Source organism: Haemorhous mexicanus, chromosome 20 (genome assembly GCF_027477595.1).
Source record: "Haemorhous mexicanus isolate bHaeMex1 chromosome 20, bHaeMex1.pri, whole genome shotgun sequence".
In the NCBI taxonomy this organism is placed as follows: domain Eukaryota; kingdom Metazoa; phylum Chordata; class Aves; order Passeriformes; family Fringillidae; genus Haemorhous; species Haemorhous mexicanus.
In genome coordinates, this window is record NC_082360.1 from 8,189,416 (window position 1) to 8,213,097 (window position 23,682).

The window sequence follows — 23,682 nt, forward strand, 5'->3', positions numbered from 1 at the left end:
CAGAGACGAAGACTCCACAATCTCCTTTTGCAGACAAGACCCGTAGGGAGCAGCTGTGGCCCCCAGCTGTGCAGGGCCACTGCCAGGGGCTGGAGTGATGGCTGGACTTGATGATCTTACAGGTCTTTTCCAACCTCAAAGATTCTGTGATTCTCTTGTAAGCACCTAGTGGACCTGTGGTGAACTGGAGAGCCATGGGGGTAACACAGACACACATCCCGATGGATTGTCACTGCAACAGAGGGACCAGCCCCCATCCAGGTACAGGTAACTGATGGCTCAACACATTTAAGTCGGTTTTACTGTGTTCTTGCACCCAGCAACACAAGCACAGCCAGCACCAGAACACTGCACAGAGCAGCCAGCTTCCTGCCCAGTAACATTTAGTGGGGAAAACACAGTTTCTCTGCGACATTGAACACGAAGACAAGCAACAGTTTAGAATAGAAGGAAACTCGTTGCTCTGAGAGTGCTGAGGCCCTGGAACAGGCTGGCCAGAGAAGTTGTGGCTGCCCCATCCCTGAAAGTGTTCAAGGTCAGGTTGGACACGGCTTCGAGCAACTTGGTCTAGTGGAAGGGAAGGTGTCCCTGCCCATGGGTGGAACGAGATGGGCTTTAAGGCCCCTCACAGCCCAAACCACTCCGTGACTGTTCCTGTAACACGCTCAGGTGCCCCAGGCTTACAGATCCGACCGGGCAAAATGGCGGCGGCGCCGTGAGGCGTCACGGGAGAGCCCGGTGGGGGCGACCGCGAGCGCGTCACGCGGGCGCGCCCCGCCCTGCTGGCGCGGTGTGTTCTGGGAGTTCGGAGGCCGCAGCGGCGCCTGAGGGAGCTCGGCCGCCATTTTGTGCCTCTTGCTCGGTCCGGGGCGGCCGCGCGGGCGCTGCTGCTCTGAGGGAGCGCTCGGCTCTCCTGCTCTGTAGGTCGGGGTGACGCCGCTATGGGCCGTAAGAAGAAGAAGCAGCTCAAGCCTTGGTGCTGGTATCCTTCTATGTGGGACGCGGCGGATGCAGAGAGCTGGGTGGGGGAGGGTAGCGGCGCGGCCTGGCGCGAGGCTCGGTCCCGTTCCGTCTCGTCCCGAGATGGGGCTCAGCTCTTCTCCCCACGCTCCTTACGGTTTGTTTTGGTGCTTGGCCTTGTTCTAACCCTGTGCTCCTCCGAATGGGGCCTGGTCTGTGCCCTTCCTGTGCTCCCCACCCGCCGCACGGCCTCCGGCCCGCTCCCGTCGCCCTTGCTGAGGCCGCGGCCTCCCGCCCGATCCCTAAAGCCGGGGCAGTGGGAAATGGAGAATTGTCTTTATCCGTTGTGAGGGAGGATGTTAAAGAGAGAAAATACTGCTCCTAATAAATACATTTATTCACGGAATGAGCTAGGATGTGATTAAAAGAAAAATTTTTAAAGAGTTTTTTTTTTTTTCTTCGTGACGGGGGAAGCTTTTAATTTGTAATTGCTGCATCATGATCAGCTTTAATTTTTCAGTATCCAGAAATACTGGTGGATTTTTATTTGATTGTTCCTTCAGAATGTACTCACTGTTGTAGAGTGAGTATGAATACACCTTCTCTCTTACGTTTCTGTTCTCGAGAATTGTTTAATAAAGAAATTTAGAAGGTGCTCCGAGATATTTTACCATTTTGTCATGGAAGGCATCTGTGATTGTTTTAGACATTAATTTATTTCACGTTTTGGCGGAAGCAAGGGACACATTGTGTTAGTTAGCAATGTTAACATTTTCTTAGTAATAAATAGCTAATGTGTATTTGTCTCACCTAGGAAAATGTGTGGAGTGTTTGCTGAAATATGAATGCTGACCCACAGAAAGGAAATGCAGTTTACCACTCGTGTTAACATAGATGTCCAAACAGTTCTTTGCTTAAAATATTTCTTCTTAAAAGCAGAGAATTCTTCTGTTACTGCAGCAAATTCTGCTGTGTCATAAAAATTGATAGCTGGATAACTGGAAGAGGAAGGGAATTTTAAACTAAAACCTTTGTTCTCTTTTATGATTGTTAGTTACTGGTAATTGATTAAAGAGGCACTTCTGGGTCATTTGCATAATTTCCCTTTTGCTCATTTCAAGCCCGTTTCTCCTTTAATGCTGTAGCAGCATTCACACCCCTGAAGAGAAAAATAGGTAGGACTTAAAAACCATGAGTCAAACAATTTGGAATCAGATGATGATTCTGATTGCATGCAGACACCTTCCCACTTCTGTACCTGTGTAAAGAGGGGTCTGCTGGACCAGATGATGGTGTTTGTTTTCAGACATCCATGAAATATTTGTCACCCTTTGAATGCTCAGAGATGCTTCTTGTGCCTTTCTTTAGCTTTGAGTAAAGTCACACTGGTGCTCATTACCTTAGTCCTGTCTAAAAGGTCATTTCCAGTATTAAATGTTTTCTTAACAGTCTTCAATAGGTACTGTAATAGGGATTTTGATGATGAGAAAATCCTTATACAGCATCAAAAAGCAAAGCACTTTAAATGCCATATATGTCATAAGAAACTGTATACAGGACCTGGTTTAGCTATACACTGCATGCAGGTAAGGAGTTTTGGATTTAAATGAGCTTGTCTTTACGGTATCTAAAATTTAAATTAAGTGCCCTTAAGAAGGGGGGGTGGGGGCTTCCAGAGTCTGTAAAACTGGTGAGAAAAGGACAGCAATGGCCTGATTGCAGCACAGTCTTGCTGTGTCAGCAGTCAAATGGCCGCTGTGCAGCAGAGATCTTTCTTAGGAGTTTTGTAGGAGTGAAGGAATTGTGCTGTCTCAGTTTTTTAAAGTTAATATAAGCTGGTTTTGAGAGTAATAGTAGTTACCAGAGATTAGGAGGCTCACATCAAGAAAATGCTTGGCCAGAGAGATTAGTCCCATTAAGGATGTTTCTTTTCTGTCTTTAAACTGCCTGAAGAGCACAGAGAATTTACTCTGAAATTTAGTCAGCAGGATTTAAGTTTTTTTTTTTCTTTAGGTACATAAAGAAACAATAGATGCTGTTCCAAATGCTATTCCCGGAAGAACAGACATTGAACTGGAAATCTATGGAATGGAAGGCATTCCAGAAAAAGACATGGAGGAACGGAGGAGGTTACTTGAACAAAAAACTCAGGGTAAGGTGGAATGTGGCAGGTTGTCTGTCATTTCCCTGGTGTGTTCCTTACTCAGCTGTGGCACTCAGTGAGGGTGGGATTTAATGCATTCTCTGACAGCAGCTCTAGGCGTTTGCCAGCCACGTGGGAGGGATTTTTCCTTTCCTGTTCAGAAGTAGCTGCTGCCAGAGCAGCTACAACAATTACCTAAGGAATATGGACATGGTCATTTGTTTGTGAGGGTGAAGGTAGGAAAGGCTAGAGGTAAAACTGTCCTGATGATTCCCAGATGCTTCAGTTTCTTTGCTGTTCAAGCATTTGGTTAAATGCTTTGGCTTATACAGGTCAGCGTGACATTGACAAGAGGGCAGATCCCTCTGTGTGTTCAGGGTAATGGCAGTGTGAGTCGTGTTCCTTCCCTTTATTTGTGGCTGTAGGTGGGCTCACACAGCATTCTTTCTTTGTATTTCTGTGACTTTTTGAACACTGGCAAGGTTTGAATTTAACTATTAGTTGATTTTATGGAATATAATATGCGTTCAGTTTGACCGTGTGCGTTGTACTGTCTGCAGAGAGCCAGAAAAAGAAACAACAGGATGATTCTGATGAGTATGAAGATGATGAATCTGCAGCTTCAACTTCATTTCAACCCCAGCAAGTTCAGCCACAGCAGGGGTACATTCCCCCAATGGCACAGCCAGGTTTGCCTCCTGTGCCAGGTGCGCCAGGGATGCCTCCAGGTGAGTGGGTGTGTTATGCTAGGTCGTTTCTGAAAACCTCAGAAGAAACGTGAATTGCTGCTTGTGTGCTTGAGTAGTAATCTGCCCTTTTATCACGGGTCACAGAATAGTTCTGGGAGGTGCAGATAAGTAGTTTGTTAATTTTCTTTCCCTGTTCTGTGCATGAGCTCATCTTCCTTGGTGGACTAGATTCAGATACCTAATGCTGGCATGTAGACTGAAGGCATCTGGTAGTAAGACAGGTTCAAAAAGAAGTCTGCCAGTGGTACTTGTTTGTAGTATTTATAACAGGGTGTTGGAAACAGGGCAGAGCTGCTGTGCATCTGGACACTTCTAACACAGAGCAGGCTGTTCATACACAGGCTACAGATAGAGTGAGGAAAGAATTTTGATCAGTGAGTGAAGAATGGCCTCTCGTAATAAGATGTCTTCTTTGGAGACCACCAAGGAAATTCACAATCTTGCAGGGCTGAGGACAATCAATCAAAGTCAAATTTGCAGATAGTGTTTATATTGCACTGTTTGTAGGTAATATTATTTCAAAAGCCAATCTTTTAGAACTTGCTGTAAAGCATTTATCCATTGTAAACTTAGTAGATGACATTTGTTTGCAACTGTATATTATCAGAGTTGTTGAAAATTTATTTTTCTTTTAAGGTATACCCCCATTAATGGCAGGTGTTCCACCTATGATGCCTGGAATGCCTCCAGTTATGCCTGGAATGCCACCTGGGTGAGTAGCAAGAAAGATTTAGTATTACATGTTCATATTGTGCATTTTAAACTGTCACAGAAAAAGTAAAGCTAATTAAAAAATGTACAGTAGGGAATTGTGAACTCTGTAACTTAAATATTAAGACTAACCAAAGAACTGGATGGCTGTAAACCAACATGTAAAATATGGACAAACTGGGTTTATGTATTAAGTATCTTGCCTTTTTTCTGACTTAATAGTTATTAAGAAGTAATATATTAGCACAAAATTTTGTTGTGTTGGTTTAGAGCCTTCTGTGAGCCACTGTTCCCTTGTGTATTGCATTTATGTTGTGCATCTGGTTATCAGTCATCAACATAACAGGAAAAAAAGTACTGGATAGTTTATATTTTTCTTGTATTTTGGGCAAAATATGTTGGTTTTTATGCTTGTTGTGGGGTTGACACCATACCCTATCACAATGTGTTTGGAAATTCACAGTTAGATTTTTGATTTTGTCATAAATTTTCACAGATTACATCAACAGAGAAAATACATGCAGTCATTTTGTGGTGGAAACATGTAAGCATCTCATTAATGTAATTCTAGGTACATTTATTATGCCATTTTATGTCACGTTTTTGATAAGCTAGAAATTGTTTTACTGAAAACCTTTGAATATTGCCTAAGAATTTGGGGAAGGTGTCTAATTAGGTTTTGTCACTGTATAATACATTAAAGTTTTATGCTTTTCTCTAAAGGAATATTACAAAAGTGTATGTGAAATGCCTTCTACAAAATAAGAACCAAACAGAGCTTAGAGATTTAAAGCCTCTCTTGAAGCAGAGCTTGAGCAGCTCCATGTGCTTGATCCTTCACGCTGCAGGACATTCTGCAGGAACTCAGTTTAATCTAAACTTTAAGTTAACTGAGGTGAAAGCTCATTGTCTTCTGAGACATAGATAATGATTTAACAGCCTTTGAATTGAAAAATCCTGTCATAGTTGAACATGGTGTGGATGCTGATCAGAACTTAAGCTTTTCTGGGTGGAAACTCAACAGAATTTAATCAGGTTGTTGGACACTTAGTCCTCCTTAAATTCCCTGTTAACTTCAGGTGAATGTTATGTCACCTGTAAAAACACAAATTAATTTGCCAAAATTTTACTGCATTTCATTTTGGGAGGAGAGGGTGATGTTGCATTATGCTTTTGTCTATTCTAATCTAAAATTTTGCTTACTTAACCTGATTAACTTTTAAAAATGACCAAAGAATTAGGAGACACAAAGCAAATTTGGTGTTAGTGTGACACCAGTTGTAGCACTCTCTGCAGTTTCTCAGAAGTCATTCTTCTGGAGCCGCAGGCAGTGAGCATCCAGCACTTGTTTCGGTGTCTCCTGGGTGGCAAGACAGACTTTGCCTTCTCCAGCCAAAACAGGGATGATGGGTCTGTGTTCTCAGTCATTGCTGCTTCTGCAGTGGTTGTTCCCTGCGTAGCGGTGGTAGATGAGTTGAGAGCAGAAATCAGACTTGCCAGAAAGAATGCTCACTTGTGCATGGGATTTGATCTGAAAACAGCAGTGGTGAAGGTGTCTTAACTGTCATACAAACAGAAACTGCTTCTTAGTGGGGTTTTGGTTTGTGCTGTAGTACTGAAGATCAGCTCATCTTGCTTGCTAAAGTAATAAATATTCTTTTATTTTGTTTCCCTAATCCATTTTTGAATGTCTGCAGAAAATTAAGCTACACTTGTTTGTTTACTGTAAAGGGCTCATACATATTCATTTAGGAAGAGAAACCAAATGGTTTCTTTTTAATGTGAAGGAAAAATATGTTACAATGAGGATTTCTCATATTAAAAAACCAAAATCCCACTTTATCATTAGTGTATGGAGTGTTTTCTGTAATTGAAACTCAAGAAGCTTTCTTGCCCTATGGTCTCTGCTCTGCTTTTGTCAATATTTTCTGGGTAGTTCTACAGCTCTGGGTTATCTGCCAGTCAGTGTCAGTAGCAGATGTGCAGTGACTGTAGTGTCATTGGAGCTAGCTGATTTTGCTACGTTCAGACTCCGTGAATGTATTTAGATCAGGTTCTTGGAACACTCTCCTGCAGCTTGTAGTTTTGAGAGAGATTTCAAGAAACACTAGTTTTGGAAATCTCATATTAGAGGAAGTGGGATCTTGAGAAATTAAAGTTCAAACAAGTGTTTGGGGTTTTGGGTGCTGGGTTATGTATTGGTTTTATTCTGGTGGAGTCGGTTCGGAATTGTCTCTCTTGAGAGCATCTTGAAATTATTTACCATAATTTTTTGTCTAATACAGGGATGTGCCAATTGTCTTAAAACTTTATCATGCCTGTTCATACCAGTGCTCATTTTCTTTTCCAATAGGATGATGCCAATGGGTGGAATGATGCCTCCTGGGCCAGGAATCCCACCTCTTATGCCTGGTATGCCACCAGGTAGGTCAGGGTTGTCGAACTCGTACTATGGTGAGAGTTTAATTTAATTTATTTATTTCTACTAAGATTTAGAATGTATGTAAAGAACATAAAGACTTATGCCACCACCCACCACCTTGATGTGGCTGGACTGCCACAGAAGCCACTCTTGTGCAGAGGTGGTTTATTTATGGCTTCTGATAATAAATAATTATTTGACTTTTATACCATTGTTAAAGTAAAAAATAGAATACCGTTTCTTCGGTTTACTGCATTTTCTCACAGTATTGTGTTGCCTGGTCTCTCTTCATCCCTTTTTTAAAATGAATGTTTGTGGCTGCAGTTGGAAAACAGTAATGACTGAAAATGTGGAAAGTGGGGAATAGTTGGGTGGTTTACCCAACGAATGAGCCTGCAGTGTGAAGAAACTTAACTGATGTTTTGGTCTCTTACCATAGCTTGAAGAGATGTTTGTGAGCTTGTGCAGCTCTTAAGTAGCCCTAAATTCCCTGGGTGTTCCACCTGACCAGTAGCTGGTTTGCTTGATGGAACCCCCATGGGAGCTGTTAACTTCCCTTTTCCTACAGCTCCACACACACCAAATGCAGGTGTTGTGGTGACACTGCAAAATGTCCCAGTCCACTTTACTGATGACCCCAGCAAAGCTGGCAGTGGTTCAGTCACAGTTCTGGTACCATTCAGAAACAATTCAGTCTCAGATTTTGTAACAGTGTCATCCATACTCTTGGCAGTGTACCTGCAGTGTGTCAGAAACAGTTACTGCATGAATTGTATTGGTTTGTTGAGAGCATAAACTTCATTATTGCAGCTTTAGTAAAAAACTACTTAATCCAGCGTTGCTCTGAAGTGTTTGAGGTTACTGCCTGTGCATGGTCATTGACTGGTGACTGCTGGCATTACCCTTTGTCATGTTTTATTTTACTGTTGCCTTAAAATACATCTTGTAGTGGGAAACTTTGTTCTAAAGAACACTGGGAGCGGGATTGTCTGAAGGAATATTCGTGCTTCCTGGAGCCTGATCCGCTGCCCATTGTTTGTGGTTTGTAGGGATGCCCCCTCCTGTTGGGCCTCGGCCTGGCATGCCTCCAATGACACAAGCACAGCCTGTTACAGCCCCAGGTATTCTGAACCGGCCTCCAGCTCCTGCTGCAACAGCACCAACCCCACAACCTCCAGTTACTAAACCACTCTTCCCAAGCGCAGGGCAGGTAAGGTATCCCAGAGCCTGGAATCTCTTGTTACATTCTTCAAATTGACACTGTGTCAATAGTGCCTATTTATTATTGAGGAGGCCCAAGAAATGACTTTTTCAGGTTTTTGCTTGGGTTGATGTTTAATTCAGTGTAGTGCTTGAATGAATTTTAAAATATTCTTTTGTTTGTCTTAAAACAGCTGTGAAACCAGACAGTAGTTCTTTAAGCACTGGGGAAGAAAGGAGTAGGCAAAACACTCTTAAAGGCCTTTAAGTTCATTGTTGTTAAGGGAACTTTGGGTGGGTGAAGAGATGTGTTAGCTACAGGAGTCTGATTGCATAGAGCTCTACCTAAAATTTCCAAGTTAAAAGTCTTGACGTGACTTGTTCTCACTCATAATGGGCTCTCTACTGATCAATGGATGAATTTATTCTGTAGTCTTATTAAACCAGTTAAACACTGCCTGAGTTAGGAGCTTTTCTAACTTCAAAAAGTTTAGGAGTAAGTCAGTGTAGCAAAAAGTTAATTTCAATGTTATGGGGGGTGAAGGGGGAATTGATAGTGGCTTGTGACCTCTTCCCTTTGAATGCACTTATTCATGGGTCCTGGAGTTCTTACTTGCTTTCAAATATGTAGCAGAGGCCTTTGTAATGTACTGTTTGCATTTTGGGCTTCTGCGGGGAGGATACATGTTTACAAAAATACAGTCCTTTCATAAGAAAGGGCTTAATATAAGAAATCCTTTCATCTGGATACTTTCCACCCATTTGTTTGGAGACTTTTCACTGTTTCCTTTCTTTTATGCTACAGATGGGGACACCTGTCACAAGCTCAAGTGCAGCTTCCTCCAATTCAGAAAGTCTCTCAGCATCTTCTAACGCTCTGTTTCCTAGCACAGCACAAGTACGCAGGAAGTCACAGTTTAAAACAAATTGCTTTGCAACTTAACCCTTTGGACCATTCTGTAAAATCTAAAATTGTCTAAACATCTTCAGATCATTTTTGTTATATTCCTGATTATGTTTAGCTGGTAAAAATGCAGAGTCCTTGATATGAGTTGCATCTTACCAGAAATAAGCATGTCAAAGTGCCCAATTTTTCTTAGTGTGAAAGAATGAAATGTAACATCCTGGTTCTAAAGGGTTAAAAGAGCATGAAAGCAGTTAAATGCATTTTAGTGGCAAGTGGTTAGCTTGATGCATGGTGAAGGCTTTTTAGTTTATGTTGTTTAATATGTTACATCATAATGTAGGGGATTTTAAATTTGCATTATGTGCAAAATGGCTTTTTTTTTTTTTTGATAGGTTCAGATAGTTGTAAATATCTAGTGACTAGAAACAAAAGCATTCTCTCATAACTAAGGTTTGCTTTGGAGATTGCTGTGTCTTCAGTGACAGCTTTGTAAAACAGACTTTTACAGGGTTTTTGTAATAGAAGAGTAGGAGAGATGAAATGTTGGAATCTCTAGTTGTCCTCTTACCTGCTTCCATTGATTCTTCATTCACAAATAAGATTAAAGTTCGGTGGCTAGACATAGTACTTTATGAAAATACTACATTGTGTTTTTAGGGAGAACGCTTAAAGCTCTGACACAATAGAGCTTTCTTAAATACTTGATTAAAATATTTCTTACGTACCTAATTTTAATGAATACTGGCACTTTGAGCTCTACGCTAATAAATGGTAAACTAATGGTTGCTGAAATATATTAATTTAGTGAAAGACTAATGAATTTATGCTTAGAGGCTCCTAAAAATAGTGATTCAGGAAAGATTTACATATTTGCCAAATTCAGGATTTGAGATAAAATAGTAGGGTGTTTTTTTCTTTGTTGTTCCTTTGTTGTGGTGGCTTTTGACCTGCAGATTTTAGACTTTCCTCTGTGTGTGTGTATATGTGTACATACCGGGGTTTATTTTGTCTTTGTTTCAGTTGCTCTAGTATGCAATAAGGCTGAACTTTATTTTTGTCAAGCTTGTATAATTACATATCTCACTGGAACGTTTCAGAGGTCTAACAGACATCATTTAAGTTTTCTTAAATGAAAACTTCCTTTATTTGAGAAATAAATACTGACCAGTCTCTGTGTTTCACAGGCTGCAGCAGCTGTGCCAGGGCCAGTTGGTACTGATTTCAAACCTTTGAATTCTACACCCGCGACAACAACAGAACCCCCCAAACCAACATTCCCGGCTTACACACAGTCTACAGCCTCAACCACTAGCACGACAAACAGCACTGCAGCTAAACCAGCTACATCTATCACAAGTAAGCCTGCTACCCTCACAACAACCAGTGCAACCAGTAAGTTGATCCATCCAGATGAGGATATATCACTGGTAAGTAACATGTTTTCATTGTCTTACTGAAAAATGCGATTTGTGATGTATGGCAGGTTGAATGGCATTTTATCTGGGCTCTGCATTATGTGTATTTTAGTAATGGTAAGAGTGCAAACCATGCAGAAAAAATGTAACTGAGAGAAGTTCTTTAACTGCAGAGTAATGACTGGCATATTGGCAGTGATCTTCCTGCAGTCTAAGCCTTAGCTTTGGTGGTGGTGGGAAATCTCTCAATCCAAAATACAATTTGGATTTTACTGCATGTGTCTTAAACTTCAAGTTAACTAGAACTGGGTAGTAAGTGTAGAACAAAAGACTGAATACTTTGAAGTTGTTTTGATGCTGTTACAGCAGTTAGAAATATGGAATTTATGGATAAAACAAATGAATGTTAATTACAGTTCAGAGATCTTTAGGTTTCTGTTTTTAAGAGAAAAAGGCTTTATTCAGCTGGGAGAAAGGGAGGATTTGAGTTCCATGCAGAATACTCAAATTGGTCTGTATTAAGGAAGAAAGTCTGCAGAAAGGGGGGCAAATCCTACTGCTGCTGCGTGATGTTACTAGTAGTCTTTGAATTTTTAAGGTAGTTAAAATAGTTTAGTAATCTACTTTGTTGCACCTCTATGTACTTTGCATTTGGTGAGTTTTAACACGATGTGTTGTGATTGTCTCTCCTGCTTTTAGGAAGAGAGAAGGGCACAGTTGCCTAAATACCAGCGCAATCTTCCTCGACCAGGCCAGGCTGCCCTGGGTAATCCACCGGTTGGACCAATTGGAGGTATGATGCCACCACAGCCAGGAATTCCTCCACAGCAACAAGGAATGAGACCTCCCATGCCACCTCATGGTAATCATAAGTTTCCCAGCTTCCTGTTTTTAGAAAGATTTGTGAAGTTGCCTATGCTAGCAGGGAGGGGTGAAGCTTTTCACAAAATGCACTTCTCACTATTTAAAAAAAAATTTAAAAATTATTCTTTGCATCTTAACTATTCTGTTTATAGGTCAGTATGGTGCTCATCACCAGGGCATGCCAGGATATCTTCCTGGAGCAATGCCTCCATATGGTCAGGGACCTCCGATGGTGCCCCCGTACCAGAGTGGACCTCCTCGCCCTCCGATGGGAATGAGACCGCCTGTAATGTCGCAAGGTGGCCGCTACTGATGCTCCTACTCACGCTCTAATAGGTTTGGAGATTAAACCTTTTCTCATCTTGTGCTGTTAATATAGCCGAGCTTCCGTCAATTAAGGCTTCATTGTGACTCTTAAAAAAATAAGTATCTTCCCACATGCAAGGAGCTATTGGACATTCTTATTTTACATGGGAAAAATTATTTGGAATAATAACAGGAACTTTTCCTGATGTTGCAATTTATACTGTATGGCTTCTTTTTCATGTTTCATCTAGGTTTTTAGAAGTGAAGTATAGTAAATATGGTTCGTTAAATTGTGAAGGCGCTGGAATTACATGAACATACCACCTTAAAGGCAAGTTCTGTAATGTTACGTTGCTCTTTGTGAAATGATGCCTTCACAGCACTTCAGGTGCTGTTGGACTTCATGTCCCCAACATAGTTTGGTGAGGGCTGTAACTGTTCCCAACTACTTGTACATTAAAGTCTGAACTTGTAACAATATTTAATGTATTTAGAGTTCCTCCTGTTCCAGGGTTTAAGTAAACTGACCCACTAAGGTCATGTGACTTTTCTGTACTGTTATAAACTTCATTGTAATAAAAGAGGAGAAAAATTTATATGCCTTTTTATTCATGACCAGCTGTGGACAACTCCTGAAAGGTTTGTACAGATGCATGCCGTGGTAGCCATTGGTGTAATGAACACAGTTACCGGTGCTGTTTTGATAAAGTCTGAATTCCTTGTTCTAAAAAGTCACTCCTTAGCTGTACGTCTGAGTAGACAAAGACCTGTACACTTATTAACTGACTCCTCAAAACTGAGGCTGCAGGAGGCACATCCTAACTCTTGGTTGTAACTTCTGTTAATGCATATGTTTCTTTATTTGTGCTTTCTTGTCCTCAATAAATTTTAAATGATTTCTAGTCCTGGCACTTGCTTGTAGGATGTGAAAGTGCTCTGAGATACATCCTAGTGCCAGGGTGTGTCCCATTAGTTCACTTTGCAAATGATGCTCTTTAATGTGCAAGTGGAGGTGAATTTTAGGATCCTTTTAGGTGAAGATTTCTAGAAGCTTAGGTGCATGGCACATGGGTGAGTGACTTCCAGTTAATGTATTGAAGTTGACCTGCAAAAGAGAAATAGTAGCTTAACCCTCTTAATGCATAGAAGAGGCAAAGCAGGCAAGAGTAATGTGTTATATGCTGTGTTTTTACTTTTAATGTTCAGAATTTCATGGTTTGGCAGTCTCTGAAAGGTGAACCATATGTAACCATCTGTTGTGCGCTATGATCAGATGTTGTCTAAGTTATCTTGAGCCATTCAGTGAAAGTTTCTGGAGTAAGAGACCTTTTTATCAAAGAGACGTCTTCCCTCTAATGAATTAGTCATTTCTCTGTTTATAAGAGTAGAGTGACAGGTTCTCTTAAGGTTGTAATTGAGTCTGGCATCATGTGTTCCTGTGTTATACCTCTGATGAGAATGTAGAGGGAGATTTTTTGGAGGGGAGGGAAGTGAGAGCGTCAATGGCTTCTTCTCAACAGGGAAAAAAGAGTGGTGGATTTTTCATTTGCAGGTCAACTTTAAATACATGTTCCAGCCTCAAGCCTTATCTGCAGTTTAATAATTGGGGATATCTCTTTTTTTAGGGTGGGGTAGAAGGATCATCAACATTTTTGTGTCATTATATTTATAGATGTCTTTGTAGATGGTGGAAGTTTTTCACTTAATTTAAATACTGAGCATTATGGCTCTGTTTTTTGGAAGTCTCGGGGTTTTGTAGCTGGACTAAAGCACTTCATGTGGCTCTGTTCTGTACTGTCTCTTAAAAGTACAAAAATAACAGTACAGGTAAAATACTACATTGTCTCACCTTCTAAACTGTGGTCACAGAATGTCTCAAAAGCACTAGAGCATCCAGAGCAGTCTAGTTGCAGCTGAATGGCCTTAGTTTAACCATTAAGATTTGCCAGGCACCTTCTTCTGAAGTGTTCAGTTCTAAGACCATAAGTCCAAGCCTCTGTTGAGAAGCAGTTCTCTCTGATCACTGGTATCTACTGATCACCTGTCAGATGTGCAGTATTTGCAGATGTGCTGAGTGGGCCTTGATGTCAATCTTTTGTTAGCTCTTCATCTTGCTTTGGACATAAATCTAACAGATCAAATTTGTTTTGCTGAGGCAGCGCTTTTATACTCTGGTTTTCTTCTGTTTACCTAATTAGGATCATTACAAAACACTGAAGAGATTTTCATGAAGTCTTGTATTTGTCCTTTTTATAATAGTACACATAAAGATTCATACATTATAAAGTGATCTTAACTACTGCTTGTAAAACTATAAAACTTCTTGCTTTTTTCTGAAGATCATACTGCTGCTCTAAGGATTCTTTGCCCTTCTGCCCCAGTCAAGTAAATTCCTTCTCCCTTTGGTGTCTTTCTGTAATTTTCCATATGTTGTTTCCAGACTCCTACTTTTCCGGGGATAAAACCTTATTGCATGCACTGCTAACTTGGCATATTCTGCAAGTTGTATGAGTTAAGTTTCACTCTTTTAAACAGTGAATGTCTCATTCTGATAATGGTACCATTTTGTAGCTAATACTGCATAGACTTCGAGCTTGAATGCATTTTAAGAATAATCTTTCCTTAGTAGTGATGTTATGAAAACCCCTCGAGTAAGTACTGCCACATGGATTTCATTGGTACTTGCATACAAGCAGGTGAAAGTTTTTCCATGATTTTCACGTGGATACTTCATTTCTTGCTCCTGTCCTTCCTGTGCAATAAGAGCTGTGATGTGGCTGCCTTCAGTCTTAAGTTACTGCTGTCTCTTGCGTGATTCTTCTGTAAACTGGCAGATGTTTCGGTGCCTGCGTTGTCTGTTGGTCCTTGCCTTCATTTCTTTGGATACTGCTTCTTAATGTTCAGAGAGTTGGATTTATGGTGCATTTACCCAAAACCAGTAAAACTACTTTGAATGTAATAGTTGCTTGTATAAAGACAAAGACTTGGTTTACAGTACCAAGTGTAATCAGCATAGGTCTGCCAGCAAAATCCCTGATGTAATGCAGCCACGAAAACAGGGTTTTGCTTTAGTTAATCCTTTCTTGGAAAGAGATTGCAGAAGCTTTTATGATTACAGAAAAGCATGTCTTGGGTAGCTGCTGCAGGACCCTAGTGATATAATTACATAGGCAGAAGCTTTGTTTTTTGGTTGTCGCCTAAATTTGCCACGACAGATCTTACATTAAAATTCACACTTGCAAGTGCATTTTGACCAATCTTGAAATTGCAATATAATGCAAATGTTGAATACAGATGATTAGGCTACAAGAAAATTTCAGACACAGGTGGAAAATAGGTTGAACAAAAAACATGCCACAATTTATTGCATCTAGGATTCTGTAGAAGGTTCTCAGTTATTTTATGCATGGTCTCAATATCGTAATAAGCAGCTAATCTTTAGGGCAAAATGAATGAGACTGGCACGAAAGAACCTTGAAAAAGCTTGGGTTTGTTTTTTAGAATGCTTTTATATAACTCTTCCATACAGCCATTAGAATAGCCTTCTGCCATTGGCAAAGTTGCTTTAAATAAAATACTACTTAGCTGGCACATGTAGGCTGAAAATCTCTTCTGAAACCTTTGGATTACATTTTTTTTCCTCACAGATGATATTTTAGGTGCTGATAAAAAATTTGAGGCTGGGCTGTTTATCTAATAACAGTGGATAACCATTCCTCGCTCTGTGCATGCATGGGACAATGTAAACAAGCTTCTAGAAACACATTCAGCTGCATTTGCCTTCTGTGGTTTCTGCCAGGATTTTAGTCTGTGGAGCTCTTGAGCTGTGCTGACACAGAACTGGTTAACTTACTGTCTTAAAACATGGATGAAATTGAATGGGTTAGATAACCTACAGTTACTTTATAGGAATCAAATAATTCTGGATACAAAATGAAAGCAAAAATACCAAGATTACTTCAGTTTCATAAACAGCAAGAAGGTCATTATGACCTTTGGTTAAATTGAGACTGATAAACCAGTCCATGAGCTGGGGCCACAATTTAAAATGCTAACTAATGACACTTCTTAGTAAATGTCTTAATAATTGTACTGGTCTAGTTTCTACATGAACACTAAGACAAGGGTGAACATTTTCAGTGGCTGGTGGAATTTTTAACTCAACTTTTCATGAACTAGTACAACAAATACTATCAGTTATGGGAAAAATGCCCCAAGACAACTGACTGACGTTCCATTGATCAAGATACAAAGCAAAACAAGCTGTCCAATTCAGAAATAGCTACCACCAACAAAAAATACTGTTTGGACCTAACAAAAGAGGTGCTATAGCAGTCATTTTCTTTTGTTTGCTTGATCACTGGAATTTTGTTAATTTTTAATGCATGTCTTTCACTTAATTGGGTCATGTTTTTTCTAAAATTCAAATTTTTCTTCTTCCTATAGCCCTGCCATAGGACAGGCTGAGGCAGAGTCTCAGTGTTGCCCTGTTCAGTCTGAGGCAAGTGGGATTTATTTTATTCATTCTGGGGGCTTTCACAGCTTTATGGCTGTTGGATATTTATGTCCCCAAACTTGCAGCAAGTTTGGTGAAGGCCCCTAAATTTATTTTAATTTAGGTTTTTTTATTCTCTTTTGGTAGATGGGCTCTATATTAATATTTATCTTTTTATTTTCACTGTGGTTTTAAGAGTCTTAAGGGGAGGGAGCCTGTTTTAAGATGTGTGGGTACCTTTTCTCGTAATGGAATGCATTTCCTTCAAGGCTGTTTAGCTAGTCCTTAAGACACACTGCCCCTCCTCATCTTTCCCTGCATTGCATTTGTGCTGTATTTGTTTTTGGGTTTGGTAGTGTTCATTTTGTGTAGTCTCTGAATTAGTGGCATGTAAATACCAGTTGTTAATGTTTTCTCTTCTGAGGATATGTATCTATTGAAAAGCTTAAAATAGATTTGAACTAGTAAGTTAATTGCTACAAAAAAATTTGTAGCCCAAATTACAGAATACAGTTTCTTTGAAGAAGGTTAAGATGTTAATACTGCTGTGTTTGTGAGCTGCACCTCAACAAATATTAATGTAGAGCCCTGCAAAGAAATAGAGATCAGATCCAAGTTGGTAACGCAGAATACAAGAGTGAGAAATCAAAGCTGCAGTTTTTTCAGCTTGCAAGTTTCAGGGAGAACCTTTACTTCAATCTCTTTCTCCTCAGTTCAGGGAGAACTTTTTCCTCCATCTCAAATACGTCAAATTTGAAAATGTTTTGATTATTGCAACAATAGTGAGAGTTGAAAAACTTTCTTTTAAACCTTGTGAGATTCTGTTTCATATTAAGAATTAGCTTTTTTTGAAGTTCCTTCTTTCATGCAGTGCCTAGCAAAAATTTCTACCCTTTGTGAAGAAAAAGATGCTCATTCTGTTGCAGATCCATTGTTTGTGAGTGCTTGAGGTTGCTTAAGGAAAGCTTCAGAACAGCAGGTTTTGGCTAAGGAGGTCTTGCAGCATACCAGCAGTGAAATAGTAAATAAACAAATGTGGGAGTCTGGTTTGACTTTTTTTCAAAGTTTTTGAGATATTTTTAAAGTTTGTGGTGAGGCTTTTTTATGAGCATAGTTGGTTATTTCTTCAAAATTTTGTTTAATAATGACCCCTAATGGGATTTCAAGTAATTTTAATTCAAGGATAGAGCTGTAATTAACTTAAAGTGGATTGCACATTGCTGTTGTACCCTTCTTTGTTTGTACTCTGCCCTTTGCATTTTTCCTGTGGAATGCCCCCCCCCAAAATCCTTGTCTGACTGGAAAATTGACATGTCCATGTTAACTGTTTCAGAATGGTTATTGAGCATATTCTTGCTTTGCTAATTCTCATTGTGGTGCTCTCCCTGATAACTGTGAAGATGAGAACAACTCTTCAAGATATACTACTGCAACTATTACTTCTTTCACTTGCTTAATTTATAGGACCATTTGGCTTAGTTATCTTTTCCCTAGAATGTCTAAGGAGACTGTTTAACTCAAAATAATACATTGTGGGGCTTGTACTTCTTGCTTAAAGTATCTGAATCTCTTAGAGTCTCAAAATAAAAAATAGGCAAATTTCAAATGCCTCTTTATTTTGAGGGATGAAGTGTGTTCTTAGTTACATTCCAGTATTTCAGCTCTCATTGCAGCAGTTTGTGTTTCACAAAGTTGGACATCTTGCTGTTAGTGAAATTTCTTTACTAAAGGTAACAGTATTTCAATGATGTGACTTTTATAGATATTAACAAAATGAGGTCTTGGAATTCAGTTTTTTTTAAACTTAAGTAGGGGCACATAACTTTTTTTAAGGAGCAGGGGTTACTGATACTCTGCTAAATTGAGTAAATTTGCACGTGATCTATTAAACAAGAAAAGTAACTTGGAGATGTGGTAAATAAAGTACATACCACACATGAAGAACTCCAATAAAATCTGTATGCTTGCAATCAAAATAATCAGACCAGGGAAACAGTGGTAGTGACTGGGTTCTGTAAGAATACAGCTGCCTGTGACTGCTGTCTGCCATGGCTGGGGTAAGTTGGAAGTAGTTCAGAGGAAAGCATGTTTTGGGACAGCTATTTAAGGGATCAAGAGGAATCAAAGTGTTTGTAAAGTGTAATATATATAAAAGTTCTTTCTGAAGTTCTAAAAAACACTTGGTGAGAGGTTTCTGTCACTCTGTAAGCAGCAACTTAGTGCAGTCTTGATTGCCAGAGCAGAGATTCCCAGTAAGGCTCTGTTGAAGGAAATGCAGTTTCACTGTGCTCTAGTGAAGGTGTGGCTGAGGGGGGCTGAGCACTGGAGCCTGCTGCTGTGGCAGCCAGCCATATCCTGTCCTGAACCACAGGATCCAGGGGGTTATCCTCAAGCCATTTGTTCCTGGCATCCTGCTGAGTCAGTTTTGACTGTCCCTGGTATGAATAATTGTCAGATGTGGTACTTAAATACCTGGACACTGTTCTGAATAGTGAGGCCCTTGTAAGTTTCTGAACAAGTTTACAAAACCTCCTAAATTCTTTCAGGCTTTCTTGCAGTAGGGACGGTCAGCAGCACTGCTGTTTTAATGGCAGTGAATTTGACTTCTGGAGAAATACTGTCTTGAACATACTTATCTTAAAGTTTTTCTTTCTTGAGGATATAAAGAAGTGAAAAAGTTTTGAGGAAAGAGTAGCATTTTAATGCCAATATCATCTTAACTGAAAGAAGCACGTGCTTGAAAGCTTTGTTAAAAATTCTCTTGTTAGCAGTTAAAGCGTGTCTCTCTGAAAGCTAACTGCCTTATACAAGGTTCAAGCTTCTGACATCTTAAACTTTTCTCCCTCAAATTTTGTCTTAAATCTCTACCATATTCAGAAAGGGGGCATGGGTTGTAGAATTTCAGCTTCTGCTGCTCTTAGTGGCCAATATGTAAAACTGGTTTTTGCTAACAGTAATGTTAATTACCTGAAATGAATGCAGTACAACCAAAAGAAACTATTTTACCATCTTCCAGCTTAGGAAGTTATGTAATGCTTTGAGACAAAGATGTCATGCAGAGCTTTTTTCTTTTCTCTTTTTTTCATTGAGGTAGCTTTTTTCTCATTAACTTTAGTGGGAAAAAATACATTTTGCTCTTTCACTTGTAAAGTCCAGAATAAGAAAACATGCTTTAGGACTTTAATGAAGGAACCTGGCAATGTAAGTATTGTAATTTCCTTTATGTTTTTAGTAGGCAGCAGGTGACCTTGTTAAACTTACGGGTTATGTATGAAAAATCACAAGGGCAAATTGAAAGTAGTTTTATAGTTGCCTTTACTTCACATGCTTTTCTTAACAAATTGCAGTAATTGAAGTTTGGCAGCTTTTTTTTTTTTCTTTAATAAAAACTAAATTATGGGTAAAACACCTTGGTTTAATACAATTTGTGTTTCTGTTAACTAGCAGCAGAATTTCAGCATTTGCTACTTACTGGTAGAGAAGAAAAATTCCACAGAACTGCCAGTACAGGTTAGTTTAATCTGTAAGTACCTGATGTTCCTATTTGAAATAATTTGTTCAAATGATACCACTTAAATATCCAAGGGGAATTTTGGTCTCTGAAATGTGATTGTTACCTACTACTGATTCCAGTAGTGAGTGAACAGACTAGGCTTTTTTGGAAGATCTATAATGGATTTAACTATGCTTGTGGACAGGTAAAAAATATCTGCAAGCACCTTTAAGGAAAATTTAATACAGAATCTTAACAAGCAGCCTTTGATGTTACTGAAGAATGTGAAAATCAGAAGTCAAAATCACTGTGGTAACATGCCATTTATTAATGAGGCTGTTTTTTACCAGCAAACCAGCAGGATCCTGTGTTTGTTGTGTTGGGGGTTAAGCATTTCTGTTTCTAAGAATCCATAGCAGTTTGTAATCTTTCAATTTTCTTTAGCTATTGCTAATTACCCTTTCTTACCCACAGATTTTTACTTTGTGAGGCTGGTAAGCCAGGAGCTTGTTCTTCTGTGCTTTTTAAAATACTTTTGTTAGTTCATTTCAGCACTTCAGAGGCTAACTACAAACATGGTTTTGTCCAGCTGTTTAATCTTACATCAGAGTTACTGCTCTGCCTCTATTTTAATTCTGCCCTATTCCATAGTCCCAGAAATTCTGGTATTTTATTTCTATTGTATAGAATATTTTATACTTAAAAATAGGAAAGATTCTTTGTGAATGAATAAAAGAAGCAGCTCTCTCTGGAATGGCTGCACACATTTATTTCTATTTAGACTTTGTATATCTCATCTCTACATACATAAGAAGAGATTAAAACTTTTTCTGTGCTGTAGCATGAAGCAGAGATCCACAGCTAGATTGGCTGTAAGATTGTGCTTTAATTCACTTTTAAGGCCATGATGTCCCACTCTGAATTTGAGGGGCTTTTGACATCACTGGTGGGTAATTACTTAGTCAGCAGTGGGAAGGTCATAGTTATGTGGTAGCTGAACAGACACTTGAGTTTTGCCAGCTCATCTGAATGGTCTAGAATGACTTGCCACTTCCAGCAGAATTGCTTGGTGTAGGGGTCCAAAATCTTAAACAGTGCTGCTAAATTCATCATAAAAACATGCACAGTTTCAAGGCAATTGTATTTTCCCAGGTTTTAGAATAGTTACTCTTGCAGCCCATTGCCTGTCATCTTCTCTACATCAGTTCTTGGTAATTTACACTAAATTGCTTTGTCTTCAGAAGAGCTACAGGCAAATTTCTGACTAATGTTACATAGGTTTTTCTTCCTAGAAGGGGGAAAATTGTATATCTTAATTACATGCATTAATATTTACAATTTAGCTTTGTTTCTCCTTGCTTAATCTTAATTGCAGGTATGCAAGAACAAAAGGAATACTTTGTTGTGAGGTTAACCTTGTTAACAGAATGTGTCTCTATTTCTTACACCATCTGTGGTTGACCCTAGCTGATGCTAGCATTAATGCAATGCTCAGTGCTAGGTTGGAGTGAGTAAATGCTTTTGGCTGCTCAATTACCTTATCAAGTCCTGGTTTTGGCAGTGGCTGGATGCAGACCAGCTCTACTTGTACACTGGCCTGGCAGTCAGCGGGGATTACTAAAGGGCAGAGTGTGTTCCATAGTGTCTTAACAAAAAAAAAGCACATTTCTCCAGGATAGATCGTAGTAGAACTCTGGTAGAAAGATGTCTCTTTGTGAAACTTTAAATGGCAGTTACTTATGGTACTTTTTGGTAGAGTAAAGTTTATTTTCTTTTGAGATAGGACCAAAACAAGACTGGAAATTTGAACTTTGATTACCAGGTAAACAGTGTTAAATTGTAGTTCAACTTCTGACACACCATTAGAGCAGCTATAAAGTGGTTCAGCACTCTTCCCTCCCAGTTCTGGTACTGTGTACTTAGAGCAGTTTCTCGTTTCCCACCATTTCCTTAGACTCTTTGCTGACTCCCAGTTGCCCTTTTAGAGTATCTGGTCACTGTGCAGCAAACTCAAAATGAGCAAACTCCAAGCTGGTTTTAGTCCCTTTGTAAAGGACCTTGAAGCACACGAGTGAATAGTGTCCCCTCTCGGTAGCAGTATGGCCACAGAAGCTAGTGCCTTGTGAAGGGCTTTTTTCTGTAACTTGATGCTGCTTTTGTGTTAAGTGGTATGGAAGGGCTGGGATTACTGATCTTTTTCAAAAGACAGGTGGTGGCAAAATACTGGTGTTGAATTTAATTCAAGAAAGTGAGAGACTGGTAAGTATGTGCATCACTTTAATGCATGCAAATAATAGTAACAATAACAAGCTTAATTTTATAGCATTCGCTTTACAAAGAAGATTAAAAGAAAATGTGGAGCTGACATGATTTGCATCCACTGGGAACCCTCTCTGAACTGTTCTTCAGGAATGGGTCATTGCACATGCAGCCATCTGTAATGTGTGACATTTTCTAACAGTCTGATTAAACAGAAGTGAACCACTGTTTCTGTGTATTTTTCTTTTCTCCTCTTGGAAACCTATTTAAATTGTTATTGCAACAGATGTTGTGGTGAGAATAATGTGATGCAAACTTACTGATTCTCTGTGAGCTGCAGAGACTCATTTGTGTGAGTTCTGACTCCAAGTGGAGACAAGTGAATCCTAAGTTCTTAACCGGTAACTTCCTTTTGCTGTTGATCTGCTGTCTTGCTAAGCAGAGTATAAAAAGCTGTTGAAGTTAGAAGAGTGAGAATATGGAGGAAAAGTTTCTAACAGTGTTTTCATAAAAGTTGGTGGCATGGGCATGCTGGGAGGTGCTCTGTTCTAAAGCCTTTTTGAGCATAGAGATGAGGTAGCTTGGGAAATGGCACCTCCTGAGTATAGGGTCAGAATGGATTACTGTGCTCGGCTGGTTGGGCTTATTTAGATACCACTGTTCACTCATAGGTTAGTTTCTGACAGGTGGTAAAGGGAAGTTAAATAGATATTTTTATGCTGTGGCATGGACCGGTTGAAGGCATTTTGCATTGGCTGTGTGTGACAAGGAGGGGGTGCAGTAGAGGACCCTTCAAGGGGAACACTGCTGCTGTGCAGAAGTTCCTAATGGGCATTTGTTCTCTGGCCCTTTCAGCTCCAGGAAATCAGAGAAGCATTTGGGAGCTGCTTTGTACTAAGAGCCAGTTAGAGCAAGGCAGTTGTGTGTTCCCTGGCAGGTTAAAGCCCTCCCAGTGTGAACATGACTGGTAGGAAGTAGGAAGGGTGGGTCTGTACCTGTTGCACTGTGAGCCTCAGCTGGTTGTTCTTGCAGCGTGGGACCCCAAGAGTTAATCTGTAAGTTTACACTTTTTCTCTAAAACTTGTTTTCGTCTTTTTTTTTTGTTTGGTTTTTGTTTTCTGTTGGGCTAGGGGGATGAAGAGTTTAAACCTAAACTTCTAATTTCTTAAAAGGTAAAAGTAGGCATATATGAGGAGCGAGCCCCCTGTTTATCCCTCAAAGACACAAGCTTGTGCTTGTGCAGTAGTGTGAGCTACAGGGCCAAGCACTGCTGTCTGCAGAACCAAGTTGGGTGTGGGCAGGCAGTAAACAAATTACAAGATAGACCCTCCTGGCCAAGCTGGCTGTAATTTTTCATCATGGTAACAGTTCCTTCTCAAAAACAAAGTCTGTGTTTCTGCCACAGTATTTAAGCAGGTTCTGTATGTGGTGAGCAGTCAATGCTTTGCTTTTCAGTAAGTTTACATATCCTGTTTCTGCTCTGGGTTGAAGCCACCCTAATGTCCCAGTCTAGACTTGGGGAAGCTGCCTTTGCCCGCTTATCTTCTCAAATGTACTCCTGTCCCCTGCATCAGGGCTGGTGAGCAGAGGGGGATTTCTCTGGCCCTCCAGCTCTCTTTTTTCTGGCAGTTGTTTCTCCTACCTGAGGCCAGGCTTGGATTAGACAATAATCCTCCATCTTCCTCCTTCTGAATTGTCAAGGTTTGACCCTGGTGCAATGCCAGTGCCCCCATGAAAATGCATTCTCCTCAGTGTCTA

General features: G+C 39.9%; 1 protein-coding gene across 7 annotated transcripts; it reads left to right on the forward strand.

Annotated features, from left to right (window-relative positions):
* The first annotated feature begins 792 nt into the window (after window positions 1-792).
* On the forward strand, window positions 793-22,151 carry ZNF207 (zinc finger protein 207). Of its 7 annotated transcripts, XR_009488879.1 has the most exons (14): window positions 793-982; window positions 2,420-2,546; window positions 2,974-3,112; window positions 3,664-3,831; window positions 4,489-4,564; window positions 5,060-5,107; window positions 6,917-7,017; window positions 8,035-8,195; window positions 10,277-10,519; window positions 11,207-11,369; window positions 11,524-11,707; window positions 11,929-12,008; window positions 16,124-19,682; window positions 21,989-22,151. XR_009488879.1 is itself a non-coding variant. In XM_059864055.1 (12 exons), the coding sequence occupies exons 1-11, from the start codon at window positions 942-944 to the stop codon at window positions 11,682-11,684; spliced, it is 1,428 nt and encodes a 475-aa protein (XP_059720038.1). In that variant the 5' UTR covers window positions 793-941; the 3' UTR covers window positions 11,685-11,707; window positions 11,929-12,579. The 7 variants fall into 7 exon arrangements, 5 of the variants coding, with proteins under 5 accessions (XP_059720038.1, XP_059720037.1, XP_059720039.1 ...); XR_009488878.1 differs by having other exon boundaries at window positions 16,124-22,151; XM_059864055.1 differs by lacking the exons at window positions 16,124-19,682; window positions 21,989-22,151 and having other exon boundaries at window positions 11,929-12,579.
* Window positions 22,152-23,682: the final 1,531 nt, after the last annotated feature.